This window comes from Lates calcarifer, unplaced genomic scaffold, assembly GCF_001640805.2.
Source record: "Lates calcarifer isolate ASB-BC8 unplaced genomic scaffold, TLL_Latcal_v3 _unitig_1690_quiver_535, whole genome shotgun sequence".
Lineage (NCBI taxonomy): Eukaryota > Metazoa > Chordata > Actinopteri > Centropomidae > Lates > Lates calcarifer.
The window spans coordinates 336307-352166 of NW_026115692.1; the positions used below are offsets into that span (position 1 = coordinate 336307).

The 15860-nt window shown below is 44.6% G+C and overlaps 1 protein-coding gene across 5 annotated transcripts in view; it reads left to right on the plus strand.

Moving 5' to 3' along the window:
• Window positions 1-15860, plus strand: part of ptprma (protein tyrosine phosphatase receptor type Ma) — an 87826-nt gene that overhangs the window by 28773 nt on the left and 43193 nt on the right. For all 5 annotated transcript variants that reach the window (XM_051067402.1, XM_018686927.2, XM_051067403.1 and 2 more), the window contains exons 5-13: window positions 2204-2282; window positions 2947-3062; window positions 3241-3415; window positions 5220-5332; window positions 6077-6257; window positions 13227-13380; window positions 13596-13759; window positions 13916-14025; window positions 14165-14366. In XM_051067402.1, the coding sequence (XP_050923359.1) occupies window positions 2204-2282; window positions 2947-3062; window positions 3241-3415; window positions 5220-5332; window positions 6077-6257; window positions 13227-13380; window positions 13596-13759; window positions 13916-14025; window positions 14165-14366 (1294 nt within the window). The remainder of the gene's footprint in view (window positions 1-2203; window positions 2283-2946; window positions 3063-3240; window positions 3416-5219; window positions 5333-6076; window positions 6258-13226; window positions 13381-13595; window positions 13760-13915; window positions 14026-14164; window positions 14367-15860) is intronic.

Here is a 15860-nt window from a genome sequence, read left to right on the forward strand (position 1 = left end):
CCTGTATTACTTCGTCTAAAGCCTGTAGCTTTTAGGAAGGAGTTCCTGATCAGGACTTTGTGACCCCAGGTAGTCCAGATACTACAGGTAGTCCAGGTAGTACTACAGATACTGCAGTTTATTTACAGACATTCATGTTGAGGCTCATCTGAAAATAACCTGAAATATAAGAACATAAGATCAGAGTCTGAGTCATTAGGAACCACACACACACACACACACACACACACACACACACACACACACACTCTAGATGTGGTTGATCCATATTGAAAACTCTTTTATGCGGCTTTAAAAGCTCTGTCATCCCTAACCGTATGAGGGCTGCAGCTAATTGGTTCAACACACACAAACACACACTCACACACACGCACACACTCAGTGTACAGCAGCAGCAGGAAGTGAATCTCTCACTGCGGAAACCGTCTTGTGCCAAAAAAGATCTTTTCCTCCCGTCAGCACCTGCAGACCTGAACATGTCTGTTCTTTAAACTGGACTCAGTCTTTGTTCTTCTTGTTTTTCTACATTCAGACGTTGATGTTCGTCTCCACAGTCGGTGTTGGAACAGTTCACCAGAACCTCTGGTTTATCTGAGTTCATACAGACTCCTGCAGTGATGATGTGTTTCTGTAGTCCAGCCCTGAAGTTAGCATCGGCCTGGTTCCCTCCACAAAAAGCCAGTGGGATTTTTTCATAGTGTTTTGGATTATTCCAGAAAATAAACTGAGACCAACTGATCCTTTCTGATCCTTCCAGGTTTAGTTGATCAGATAATCTTCACAGATGAACACCACTGTTCTGATGTTTGAAGCCTAAATCCAATCTCCAGAAGTAAGAAGCTAAAGGGGAACAGGAAGTGCTAACATGCTAAATGACTTCCTGGTTTTAGGATCAGTCCTGCAGCTTGGACCAGGTCACTGGGTCAACGGTCAAATTTTCTATCCATGGGTGCAGATCAATGACAGTTAATGAATAAATAATGACAGATAAATGACTGTGTGTGTGTGTGTGTGTGTGTGTGTGTGTGTGAGGGACCTGTTCATAATTCTCAACATCAACAGCATCTGACACAACTCATTTTCTCTGAGAGACGACCACAGTCTGTGTCTGCAGGTCAACACCCACTGTGTGTGTGTGTGTGTGTGTGTGTGTGTGTGTGGCTGTCACTCACGCCGCCCTCTCTGGCGACCACGTCTGCGCACCACTGTGGTGTGCACGTGTTCGTGTGTATGTGTCCACCAGTCGATATGTCATCAGCTCGGTGAAGGTGGGGGGTCGCACACTGTTGTTGTTTTTCTGCAGCTGAACCTCGGCGCTGCTTTCACCACAGAAGAAGAGACACTGATTCAGAACAATACAGCCAATCACACACACATGTGCGCGCACACACACACACACAGACACACAGGTGTTGTGGGTTGTGAACAGGCTGCAATTACAGTCGTCCCATCATCACAACGGGCGTCGCTAATTAGCTGTGTCACCATGGTAACGACAGATCCACCTTGTTAGTGTTAACGAGAGAGAAGGTGCTCGTTCCAAACGAACGTAGCTTCGACTGTAACTGAGGATCTGACAGATTAAGGGGGGGGGGGGGGGGGGGTGACTTGTCACAGACGTGATGTTTGTCAGCATTGAATGTTTTCAGGAGGAAACAGACGAGAAAAAGAAGAAAGGGTCGACAGTGATTCATTGATTCATAAAACAGGAAGTGACACTGAGCGGTGAGACAGGAAAGAGAGAAGAAGAATGGAGGGAAGAGGAGTCAGAGCTGAAAGGAATAAACCGGGGGGAGGAGGGAGGAGGAGGGAGGGGGGCGGGGGGGTTAGGAGTGATGGTCAGTTTCAGTCTGCAGATGGAGGGAGGAGAACTTCCTGTCTCTGGATGGCAACAGGAAGTGTGTGCCGTCGGTTTCCGTGGCGATAAGACTGTGGAATGTGAACACACACACACACACACACACACACACACACACACACCCCCACACTCATTAGAGTCCACCAACAACAGAACAGAGTCGTCATGTGGTTGAAACTAGAAGAAGAAATAAAACTTATCATTAAACTGATCTGAGTCACAGCAGAGTCATTGATTATTATTGATTATGATCAGACCCCCTCCTTCCAACCCCCCCACCCCTGAGTACGAATGTTGTCTGAACTCAGAACCTGATCCTGATCCTGATCCCCGTCTCTGTGTCAGGTGGTGTTTGAGGCGGTCAGCACCGGTCAGAGAGGAGTCCTGGCCATCAAGGACATCACACTGCAGGGACACCAGTGCAGTAAGTACACACACACACACACACACACACACACACACACTCTTACATGCAGGAAGGCCCCGCCCCCTTGTAGAACAGACTTCTAATTGGTTAACAAGGTTTGGCTTCTTAACTGGATAACAATTTTAAAAGTTGAGCTGGCATCGTAGAATCAAGGTCACTGTGTGTGTGTGTGTGTGTGTGTGTGTGTGTGTGCGTGTGTGGAGACAGGGGAGCTCATTAAAATATAAATTGATTAGCATGGACTTTGATCCATCCGTCTGTTTATCTACCTGCCTGCATTTTTGATGTTGCTTTGTTATATGAACACACACACACACACAAATCTCCAGTAAACATCCTTGACCTCAACTTTTTCTTGCTGCCTATTTTTGCCTCGACACTGTCCAATAAACTGATTGAAAACACACTCACACTCACACGCTCACACACACACACACACACACACACACACACACACACACACACACACACACACACACACACACACACACACACACACTCCAGGATCCATTTTCTGATTGGATCGCTGAGGTTTTTCGCTGCCTGGCTCAAGAGATCAGGGCGAAAAGGTGAGCCATTACTGTGGTGACACCAGCCCAGCCAGGTGATGATGTCATTGGTATGTGACCTCTGACCTCTGCGTGTGTGTATGTCTTCTCAGTGAGCACGCCTCACTTCCTGCACATTAAAGGTGTGGAGGTGAACGCAGGACAGACGGCAACTTTTCACTGCACCATCAACGGACGACCACAGAGCAACCTGCTGCTCTACCTGCAGGTAATCACCTGATCAATACCCACCTATTTAGATCAAGACTGACCTGTACCGATCAATACTCACCTTTACTGATCAATACTCACCTGTTCCGACCAAGACTCACCTGCTCTGATCAGAGTTTACAGCAGCGTGATTATGCAGACTTATTTTGACATGTTTCCTGTTTCCTGGTCGTCAGGGGATGGCTGGTCGTCAGGCGGTTGTCAGGGAAACCAAACCGGTTAACTCGCGGCGCTACGTGGCGAGTTTCGACGTGGAGAACACGACCAAAGGCGACTCCGGACGCTACCGCTGCATCGCCCAATCAGAGCAAGGTGTGGGCGTGTCCTCGTACGCTGACCTCACAGTCAAACGTGAGTCTTGTCGTCTGATTGGTTACTGGCTGCTGAGGGGCTTTTATTGCATCAGTTGTTTATTTTAAATTTCTTTTCTTTATTTTTGTTAATGATTAATTTTTTTATTTTGTTTGATGAAAAAGAACGAAACAAGAGAAGGTTTTCTTCTTCTTCATAGGTGAATCTAAACCTGACTGATCACACAATGATTTCATTATAGATTAACTTTCAGGTTTGATCAGTTGATCACTCAGCTGTTTGAGAAGCAGCAGCAGTGACTGATCACAGTGACTGATCCGTCTCTGATGATGAAGATCATGTTTCAGATCTTTGTCTGTTTTCTTTCCTCCATCATGTTAAAGACCTGATCCAGGATCAGTCAGGAACAAAACCTGAATAAAACAGGAAATAGAAGCTTTAAGATCCTGTCTGTGGCTCTACAGAGAGACAACACCTGTCTCTCTCTACCTGTCTCTCTCTGTCTCTCTCTACCTGTCTCTCTCTCAGATCAAAGCTGCAGTTTGTCATATTTTTATTTTAATGACTCTATCGTCAAACGAGGAAACGAGGAACAGTCTCCTCACCTCATTACTGCACCGTGTGTTTGTTACAGTGTGTGTGTGTGTTACAGTGTGTGTGTATGTCAGGTTAAAGTATCACCTCATTAGAAACTCAGTTTGTGTATAAAAAGAAAGAATCAGCAGCGTTTTGTCAAAGACTGTCTCCGTGTTTCTGAAGATGAAGCACTCCAAAGTAAAAGCCTTTTTTTTCTCCTTCCTGTTTGGAGCCTGTCAGAGCGTTAGTGCGCTAACCCTGGCTGCTGAGGCACACACACATACACACACACACACACACACACACTCTAAGGTGTACAGTGTGTTAATGATGACTCATTAAACCTGGTGTGTTGCAATGTGATGGAGCTGTCACAGACATCACCTTCATCTCCACCTGTGCAATCACAAACCAGGAGTTTCCTTTCCCAGCATGCCGATCTGCTCTACAGGGAACACCAGGGGAGATCATCTTATATTTAACTTCTCCTCACCTGCACAGTGTAATGCACAGGTGTGGGAACATTAATCACAAACAATCTGCTGTTAAAACTCAGATTCAAAACTTCAAACTTTATTAATCGACTGACGGAGGTGTTGACACAGAGAGAGACGGATGTGAGGAGGAAACAGATCAGAGTCTCTGATATCAATCATAACTGAGCCAATCAGTACTGGATAAAGGTCTGACACACACACACACATGCGCACATGGGTCAATAGCTAGTCTGATCTCTGCAAACACAAACACACACACTGACAGGTGTCTGCTGGTCACATGATCCGACATGTATCCCACAATCCCCAGTGGCTAAACCCCTGATTGAACTGTCACTCAGACTGTGTGTGTGTTTTTTCTCACACACACACACACCACACCACACCACACACACACCACACAGACAGGTGAGTATTAACCTCAACATGATAAACACGCATCATTACACATGTATTCTACTTACTCTGTGTGTGTGTGTGTGTGTGTGTGTGTGCGTGCACGCGCGCGTGCGTGTGTGCGTGCGTGCGTGCGCGCGCATATGTGTACGCGTGTGTGTTTGGTGAAGTGGGTCAGGAGGAAGTAGAGCAGCACTACCGGGGATTCTGGGTAATGGAATCCAGGTCTGTCGTGATTTGCCGAAGGTCACGAATATTAATTATCTCGTTAACTCATTCCTCCCTCGTTAAGAGAGATCAGTGAAACCCAGAGGAGTCTGTGTGTGTGTCTGTGTGTGTGTGTAAAGCTGATCCTGGTTCTGTTTGTCCCTCAGAACCCCCTGTACCGATCGCCCCTCCTCAGCTGACAGCGGTGGGTGCCACCTACCTGTGGATCCAGCTCAACGCCAACTCCATCAATGGAGATGGACCAATCATTGAAAGAGAGGTGAGGACTGAGGATTTGTGATCAGGTTCTGGATTAGGTTCTGGGGATCAATAAGGGGCTGTAGGTCATAGGTTCTAGGGATCTGTGAGGGGGTTTCTAGTGATTCTTGATGAGGTTCTAGATTCGTTTTGGGGACTTCTAGATGCTCTGGAGGAGGTCTGATCGGATCATGGTCCCTGATGAGTTTCTGAGTTTCTGTTACTGGGTTCTGATGTTCTGTGTTGGGGATCTGTACTCGGTTTCTAGGGGTTCTTCATGAGGTACTATAGATTTGAAGATGGTCCTAGATGAGGACCCGTGAAGAGGCTCTTGGAGTGGTGTCAGTGGACCATAATGAGGTTCTATAGTTCTGTAATGGGGTTCAGGTTAATCAGGTTCTACAGATCTGTGAAGAGTTTCTACCTGTCCTTGATCAGGTTCTTCTCTAGAGAAATGTGGCAAAGTTCTTATGGTCTTTTAGGTTTCAGCAGTATGTAAAGAGGCTCTCTGGTCTTGCTGAGGAGATTCTGGTCCGGTATCTGTAATGAGGTTCTGTTTGTTGGTTTTAGTGGTTCTAGGTCTGTGAGGAGTTTTTAGCAGCCTTTATTACTCTTTGTCTGAATCAGGGTTCATTTGATCTCTGTTGAGGTTTTGTTGGTGGGTTATCTGTTTCCTGGGTGAGAGTCTTGGTCTTGTTGGTTTCAATAAAGTTTAAGCCGTAACTCATTGTGGTGTGTAAGTGTCATATTGTTTGTCTGTTTTGAGGTGGAGTACCGTACGATGTCGGGCATGCTGATCGACACCACACCTGTCGATAAACCCACCCATAAGATCGGACACCTGGACCCCGACACAGAGTACGAGATCAGCGTGCTGCTCACCAGACCCCTGGATGGAGGCACGGGAAACCCCGGACCACCGCTCCGAGCCAGGACGAAGTGTGCAGGTGAGTCAGGTCACATGACGACGATGATGACAATGTTGACTTCTTCAGTTTTCTTTTGTAATGTCCCTTTACTGTAATGACTGTTAGCTAGCCACTAACTGCTAGGCTACACTCACACTGAGAACATTAGGAGGTTAATGGTGGACTCATTAGTGTGCCGTGCTAGGCTGCGTTAGCGCTGAGCTCGTCAGGTGGCTAATGGTAAACAGTGAGGTCATTAAGACAGTGAGTGGGGCTAGGCTTTGTTAGTGCCACACTAATTAGCTCTTAATGGGAACAGTAAGCACATCAGTGTAGCATGTTAACTGATCCATCTCCTGAGTGAACATACACACACTGCTGCAGGTGTGTGTGTGCCCTGTAGGTGCAAACAAACAGCATGTGATTAGCAATTAGCATGCTAATTACACAGGTGCAACATCACTGCTGCTGCAGCTTCACTTCTGAATCCTGCTGACGATTCATGTAAACGAAATATTGTTTTATCTGAACTCACACAGACAACATGTTGTTTCTTTATTAATCAGACCAGATTTATTCATTTTCAACAGGTTTATAAGACGTCAGAACATTTAAACATAAAGATAAACGAGTGGAAAACACAAACATCAGCAGCTGAAGATAAATCATGTGATGTGTGGGTAAAGAAAAATAAAATGAGCACACACAGAGAACAGAAACAGTCACAGTTCGCTTCATTCAGTCTTTGTATTTTATTCTGTTGCTTTTATCACTGATGTTTGTTAATCAGATTTATCTGAACTGAACTGATGGAAATTTTAAACAGCTCTTTATGTCTGAGGCTGAACTGCATTTATTAAATATCATAAATAAAAACGCGTCAGAGATTTAATAACAAGAAGGTGACAAAAAACATGTTTTATTATTTATAATGACAGAATATAGAATGAAATAAATCCTGTGTGTGAACATGAGCAGGTTTCCAGGTTTGTCACAAAGAAAATAACACGTGTGTCAGGTTTCAACATGTCAGACTGAGTCCTGACCTGACTCTGGTATGTTCTCATAAACACATACTGCCCCCACCCCCCAAGAACTGTCTGCTTTGAGGAAACTGATGAAGTGTGAGGATGTTCTTTGTCTCTTTGATGAGGTTCTAGTGTTGTACGAGCGGGTTCTAGTGATCTGCAATAACATTATATGTTTGTGAAGAGGTGAGGTTCTACTGATCAGTCAAAGGGTGATGTGGGTTCCCTCAGGGTTTTAGTGCCTCTTCATGGGGTTCTACTGGGTTCTTGATGAGGTCTGAGGAGACTGAGAAGGGTCTAATGTTCTTTCAGGAGGTTCTAGTATTGTATGTTGAGGTTCAAGTTATCACCGGGCTCTACTGGGTTCTTGATGAGGTTTTTGGAAACGGAAGAGGTTATAGTGTTAAAAGAACAATCAAGGTTCTGTTGTTCTGTGAGTATATTCTAGTGGTCTTTAATGAGGTTCCAGAGGTCCATGATGAGGTTCTGGTGGTCTGTGAGGAGGTTCTGTGAGCAGGTTCTCGTGGAGCTCTGAGGTGTTTGACAGTTCTTTGCTGAGGGAATGAGTTCCTGTACAGAGTTCTTGGATCCTTCAGGATGTTGTCGGGTTCTAGATCAGAAAACAGTTTGAGTCTGTGAGATAAGCTCCACCCCTCTGGAACTGTCAGCAGGTTGAAACAAACGCTCTCTGAGATCAACAGCAGGAAACATGAAGGAAAAAAGACATGTTTAAAAGACGACTGAGTGTGTGTGTGTGTGTGTCACTGAGTGTGATGATGTGCGCTCTGATAACATTCATCTGCCTTCAACTCACTTTTATTTATTCATTTTACTGCCAATGAATTATGAACCATCCTCTGTGTGTGTGTGTGTGTGTGTGTGTGTGTGTGTGTCAGTCTCAGTGTGTGTGTGTGTGTGTGTTTAATAATAAATCAGTGTGTCCATCATACAAGCTTCAGGACTTAGAGCTCAGTGAGGCGACTCAGCGTGGTGTCAGATAAACAGGAAGTCACTGTGAGTTTCACCACGTCCTCATTTAATATTAAGCTTTAATGTGACCAGACGCTGAGACGTGAACCTGAATGACACTCGGAACAAACACAGACAATAAAACAGACAAAGGTTATTTCTGATGAAGCAGTAACTGGACAGTGGATCTGATCAGGAGGTTTATTAGAGTTTTATTCCCCTCAGTCGTGGTTGACTGGAAAAGCACTCGTCTGATACTTTCAGAAATATTTCTGTGATGGTTTTGTGTAGGGACTTTAAAAACTGTCCTGCTGCAAAGTGTTTTGCTTTTACAATGAGCTGTTGTTTGCAAATATACAACAGGGACTTTGTTATCCATCATTGAAACTGGTGTTATTTTTCAGTATTTCTGGAAAAATATAAAATCAATAAATCTGCATTTTGAATCTTTATTGACCCATTATTTATATTATTTATAATCAAAACAACTTTTTCTGTGTTCCAATGATAAAATTCATGGCAACCCCACTGGACGTATAAAGTCCAGAGTCAGTCCATTAAGAGTCACATAATGATGGATCACTGATCTGTGCTGTGTCCTCAACATGTAGAAATCTGGTGCAGCATGAACTCAGTCTTCAGAGATGAAATAATGTGTAAAGATAATAATCTGAAAGAAGCTGGTGATTGTTTGTTGCCAGGAAAACACTGTAGTGTGTGGAATAAATATATTTTGAAATACAAACCACTCTGCAGAATGGCACTAGTGATGAAAACCAGTTGACACTAAAAGATATGAATGTGAATATTTCTGCCTGTTTGTGAACTAGAGACTTCATTTTGTTTGTTTGTTTGTTTGTTGAGACCTTGGGCTACACAGATAAAGACTCCACGCGTCACACACCTGTTCTTACAGTAAAGTTCCAGTTGATGTTGAAGTGAAGACACAGAGTTCGTCTCTGAGTCGGTCGGAGAGTCGGTCATGAAATAAAACCATTTCTGTGTGTGTGTTTGTGTGTGTGTGTGTGTGTGTGTTAACATCCATTAAAGTGTGTGTGGTGTTTGTCGAAGCTTTTAGAAAAATATCACATGAATATTTCACTCTCATTCTCCCTGCGTCTCTTTCCACCTCAGATTTTCACGCTCTGTTCGTCCATCAGACGTTTTAGAGCTTTTACTTTTGTATTTTTATCTTTTCATTTGTTTCTCTGTCTTTTTCTGCTTTTTATTACGTCTGTCTGATGTTAGCTGAATTTTGTGCAGCTGCTGGTCGTCGTCTGTTTGTTCAGAAAATTAAACCTAGATCAGACTCTGGTTAGCATGCTAACATGTGTTGCATGCTAACATGCTAACTCGACAGCTCGGAGATAAAGTCTGAGTTTCTGGTCAGACAATCATCCATCACTGATTCTCATCTCATCTCTCCTCTTCTTCATCCCTCCATCCTCCCCCATCCCCCCCCTTTTTTTCTCTCTCATATTAAATCTGGTGATCTCCTGGAAATGAAAAATTAAACCTCTCCTCCTCCTCCTCCTCCTCCTCCATCCTAAAGTCACCTTCAAACACTCAGCTCCTCTCTCTGTCTGTAATGTATTCTTCTTCTTCTTCTTTCCTCTTCCTCTTCCTCAGCAGTGTTTGTTTTCACCGTCTTTCTCTGTTATCAGCTCTCAGCAGCCTGTAACAAGCTCCACCTGGCTAATAAACCCCTGCAGTCCCTGTAAAAAAAAACAACACCCAAACACACCCTCGACCAGCGAAACCTAAAATCCTGAATCCAGGAAACAGCGACACAGTAACTTGTCCTGCTCTGTGCTCATAGACAATGATTACTTCACTGCTGACACCATTCACGTGTTTGAACTGTGATCAATAACTCCTGATCCTGATGTGAATGATTGGAGCTGATCTCAGTGTCGAGGTCTGAGAGGATCTCAGTTCAGTTCAGTCGTTTATCTCAGGTTGGAATCTTAAAGTCAGGTGACGATGATAAACTCACCTGAAACACCTCCAGTACAAAAACCAGCTGCTAAAAATTAAATTAATTAAAATTACATATTCACCATGTTTACTGCTCAGAGAACACAGCAGATTTTAACCAGGTGTGAATCTTTGACCCGACCTTCATGGTGTCAGGAAGCCTCAGGTCCAGAGTCTGGTTTGGTTGTTTGGTGTGAATTCATTCTCCAGGATCAGGACGTTAACACAGAGTCGTTGTGCAGGGTCAGCAGATTAAAAACACTCTGATCGTCTGATCGCCTGTGATCTTACAGACCTACAGACGCCTGTAGCAGCTTCTCTGTCTCTGAACGCAGTGAGTTGTCGACCTGTCTCCTCTGAGGCAGTGGCCATTTTGTTTTTGTTAGTGGGTGTTAACACAGCGCTAGAAACAGAATCACAGACTCTGAGCTCTGATCATCTGGAACTTCACCTCTCCCACTGAATGAAATCCAGTCTCACATGGTCTCACAGATCAGGACTGGATCAGACAGTCAGATAAATGATGGATCTGATCCTGGTTCAGACTCTGAGAGGAAAAAGAGACGGATGTGAAGCAGATGAGAGCATTTCTCTGAATACAACACTAATGAGGAGGAGAGATAGAGATGGGCGAGAGACACGGGGGGGGGGGGGGGGTTATTAAATCAATTGCAAAATTTTAAAAGGTTGAAATTTCCTGCTTTTCACTGAGAACAAAAGACCAGCAGCTGTGTGTGTGTGTGTGTGTGTGTCAGCAGGGTGAGTGGAGGAGTCATGTTGGAAATCTGTTTCAATCAGTCAGGGTCGTGTTCGCTGAAAAGGTCGGAGAGAGGGGGAGGAGGATGGGGGAGGACGGGGGAGGACGGGGGAAGCTGTAGATGATGTAATTTTTCAGCTCTGAACAGAAAACACAGACGACAGTTTTTGTTTTTGTGTCTGATACAATTTGAGATTTTTCCATTTAATACAAACTGTAGTCAAAACCATGTCAGATGAGTCTGAGTGCAGACTAAATCCACGTCAGACCACGTACCAGGATCAAGACCGAGTCAGGGTCAGACTCAATCCAAGACTTGGTTTTAGTAGAGTCAGAGTCAGGAGATGCCTGAGCTAAAACCAGACGAGTCCGAGTTGACCCAAGACCAGGTCTGAAGGGGGGCAGAAGGATGGGGGAGGGCTGAGTCAAAGACGAGTCCAGAATAGAAACAGTGTCTGAGACCAGTCCAAGTTCGAGTCACTTCTACAGGTCAGAAGGGTCGAGTCCAAGTCCAGACCAAGTCCAGACTGAGTCCAGAGAGGAGGGTCAGGTTAATGAGTCAAAACATGGACCAGTCCAATGTGTGCGAGTGACCTGAGACCAGGACGAGTCAGTTCCTGTTTTTAAAGATCCAGGTCTGAACATGGTCCTGGTTCCTGTTTCCTCCTGGGCTGCAGCAGGAAGTAGCTGTGTGTGTGAGGTCCTTTCAGAATAAAAGTATTAGTCATTATCAGGAAGTGACCCAGACCTCCTGCTGTAGTTCTTTGTAGTTCTTCAGATATTCATCCTCGTCTGCAGCCTCTGTCTCTGTGTCTGATTTAAATGTCAGCCCAAAAATTATGGGATGGAAACCACAACCCCCCCCCCCACTCTCTCAGGTACGTTTAGGGAGAATGGGAGGATTTTATGTGATAGCATTCACTCGCCCCTCAGGGATTATGGGTAATAGGATCCACCTCAATTCCCCTGCTCCCCCTCCTCCCCTTGACCCCTGACCCTCATTGTTGCCGTGGCGATGTGTGTGTGTTCCCTGTAGACTGTGCGTTTAGCCTCGACGTGTCTCTTTCATCACAGTGTCGAAGTAGAGAAAACTCACAAGTGCCTCTATTGTGCTTGACTAAAAGCCTGCAGAGTGTGTGTGTGTGTGTGTGTGTGTGTGTTACAGTGTGTGTATGTGTGTGGCTCAATAACAGGAAGAGAGAAGTTTTCAGCCACAATCGACCACACACACACACACACACACACACACACACACACACACACACACACACACAGAGATGAAAGACGACAAAGAACAGGAAAGGCATTGTTCATTGGCTGCAGAAAAACACCTGAAAACACACACACACACACTGAGGTTTTGTCAGGAGAAATTGCTCTTTCCCGCTCTCATCTATCATTCTCTCTCTGAGTGGATCGCTGTCTGTCATCTTGAAATACAGCACTTAGATTGGCCTCTACAAAGACAAAGTGTGTGTGTGTGTGTGTGTGAGAGTGAGCGTGCTCAGTTCGAAGCTTCTTTTAATCTCCCTCTTTGTGTCTCTGTTGAGCTGAAGCTCTTTTTTCCAGGGTGGAGGTTTGTCGGAGTCTGGCTGTCGACAGCAGCTTCACCTGATCATTTCATCATTAAACCAACCTGATGTTTAACTTTCAATTATCAGAGTGATGCTTCAGTGTAACAGGAAGAATGGAGCCTCTGTTGTTTCTCTGTGTACCTGCGGGTTTTCAGGTACCATCTCCCTCTAACTGAGTGAAGAGTAAAGCTGAACTGTAGATCAGTTAAAAAGACTTAGAGGTCATTAAAAGCCAGCGTTCATCTCCACAGAACCCAGGAGGGGACAGGAATATAAAAAAAAAAAAATGACGAAAAAAAATTCCTACTTTTGCGAGATCTTGAGAAACCTTCTGGAGATCTTGCAAAATAGATTTTTTTTTTATCTTCATGTCCACTCCTGGCTCTGTAGTTTTCAGCCTATGTGTCCTCCTCCAAGATTCTTCTTTTTATCGGATTCCCATGTGGACAGAAAAATCAAAGGTTTGGTGAGATCTCACAAAGCTTTCACAAGATCTTGAGACAGTTTCACGTGATAACATAAAAGTCCTTTTTTTGCTTGATGTCTCCTCCCAGGCTCCATTCATCTCTGATATCAAAATTAGAAACAGTTTGTGTGTTTGTCACAGCCACAGCACTTCCTGCTCCAGAAGGAGATCCTGGGTAATATACACCACTGCCTCCACAGGTCTGCTCAGGTGTTAATCTGTGTGTGTGTGTGTCAGATCCGATGCACGGCCCACGGCGTCTCGAGGTCGTCGACATCCAGTCCAAACAGGTGACAGTGCACTGGGAGCCGTTTGGATACAACGTGACCCGCTGCCACAGCTACAACCTCACAGTGCAGTACCGCTACAGACCTGCAGGGGTCCCCAGCAGGTAAACACAGGGAGGGGCCACAGATGTGAGGGGAGGAGAGGGGGAATGGGTCAGGTAAAACAGGAAGGGGGGAAGTGTCACCTCAGGGAAATAAGATTAGAAGGTAAACTCAAGAAAGAGCCACCAGGTAAACAGAGGGAGGGGCTACAGGTAGGCAGGTAGATAAGACAGGCTACCAGGTAAACAGGTGTGTAACCTCCACCCATCTCTTGTAGGGAGCCGGTGAAGGAGGAGGTGGTGTACGACACGCTGAGCACCGTGCCCCAGCACACCGTACGTAACCTTCCACCATTCACCAACGTCAGCCTGAGACTGGTCCTCAGTAACCCTGAGGGACGCAAGGAGAGCGATGAACTGCTGGTCCTGACCGACGAGGACGGTACGACCAGGACTAGGAGTCCCTGTCCACAGTAGTCTCAGTAGACTCACAGTAGAGTCAGTAGACTCACAGTAAACACTCAGTAGTGTCAGTAGACTCAGTGGACTCTCAGTACACTCTCCTTGTGAATAAAGTGTTCATCCGTTTGTGTCTCAGTTCCCGGAGCTGTCCCCGTGGACTCAATCCTCGGCAGCAGCTACGAGCAGCAGATCAGTCTGAGCTGGAGAGAACCTTTGCAGACCTATGGCCTCATCCGACAGTATGAGGTAAACCCTCTACAACTACCAGACTACTTTGCTGTGAGAGTCGTTCAATCAGGCGCCAGCTGATGTTGTGCTCAGTCTGTAGTTGGAGTTAAAGACTCCATTACCCACAATCCCCTGTGACTGTCCTTCTCCTCCTCAGATCTCCTACAAAGCCCTGAGCTCCTTTGACACAGAGTTCGATCTGTCCAATCAGAGTGGGAAGGTTTTCAAACCGGCCAATGAGACGAGCCATGTGTTTAGCGGCCTCTACCCTGGCTCCACCTATTCCTTCACAATAAGAGCCTCCACCATCAAAGGCTTCGGGCCCCCGGTGATCACACAGTTCACCACCAAGATTTCAGGTAAGAGCCTTCAAAATAAGAGCATGAAACTAAAACATCTTTATATCAGAGATAATGTCAGCAGCTGTCATGGTGGCAGCAGTTTGATCTCCATCATGGCGTCAGGGTTAGGTGGAGCATCAGGAGCTGCAGTTGAAGGTCCAGGACCTGAGGCCTGTACTATGAAGTGAGGTTATTGGTTTATCAGGGTAACTTCAGGAGTAACTCAGTGATGGTTAACCTGTACTACGAAAGGTGGACAGGTTTTACCTGGGGTCTGCAGCCATGGTAATTTACGATGCGTCTCTAAACTTCTCCGAGCAGTTTATATTCGTGGTTAACTCGGTGTTACCGTCACCCCCCCCGAAAAAAAAGTAGTGGATGGTAGAGATATGTGGACCAATAAATGGTGTTTTTTTTTTGTAATGCTCTGTATTTTCCATTTTCAATTTCAGTTATTTAATTTGTATTTTTTCAAGCGGCAGAATGTAGCGTCATTAATGTTGCATATTATCGATTTGAATAATAATTTAACTGGGGGAGGGGGCCATTATTGTCCTGAAAGACAATATAATGCGACAGGCTGTTGTAATTGTAGACTACAGACCAAAACATGCAGCATTAATGATGGAAATATGAATGTGAACCACTTTATAGGATGTTTCTATTTGATCCAGGTTCAGTTTCCACTGAGGCTGAAATACTGTTAACATGAAGTTCATACTGAACATAACAGCATTACATTCATACATATACAGCCTGAGTGTTCCAGGCAGAACATCATTAACAGGAACAGCTCATTCTCAGACATGTGACCCACGTGTTGACTGTATCAAGTCAAGTATCTGAGAAATGGTCACATATGTTCTGTGTCCTTACATCTCATATTACAGATGAAGAATCCAGAGAACATGTGACCAGTCTCTCTGTCTTTGTTGGTTTGACATTGTGTCGTTAGAGTCTCTTTAAATTCCTCTAAACCCACTGAATTAGCGTGCGCTCTTCATCTGAGAGATACGGTGCACGCCCCTTTAATCAACACGCACTAACTCTGATTAAGTTAACATCGACTCAATTTACTGACATCTGAACCGTCATACTGTTTAACACAGATTGAGGCAGTCAGGGTTCGTCAACCCCGACTTTACCTGAGAACCTGAGTTAAATCAGAGGAGGTTAAACTCCCTTCGTAGTAAAGGCCTCAGGTTTACAGTGTTAGAGTATTTATAATAATAATAATAATAATAATAATAATGATAACAACAACAACAACAACAACAATAATAATAATAATAATAATAAATAAACTATATTTATATAGCAGCTTTAACCCTAAGCCTAGCTACAAAGTTCTTTACAAGACAAACAGATAAAAGTTAAACAGCGATTTAGAAAAGAGAAGAAAGAAGAATTTAAAATAGTTAAAAATAATCAGTTAAGAAAATAAGAACAAAGAGAACGACTGTGTTTATTAAAAGGTTTTTTAAGAAACACTTTAAGAGAAATTCAGACAGT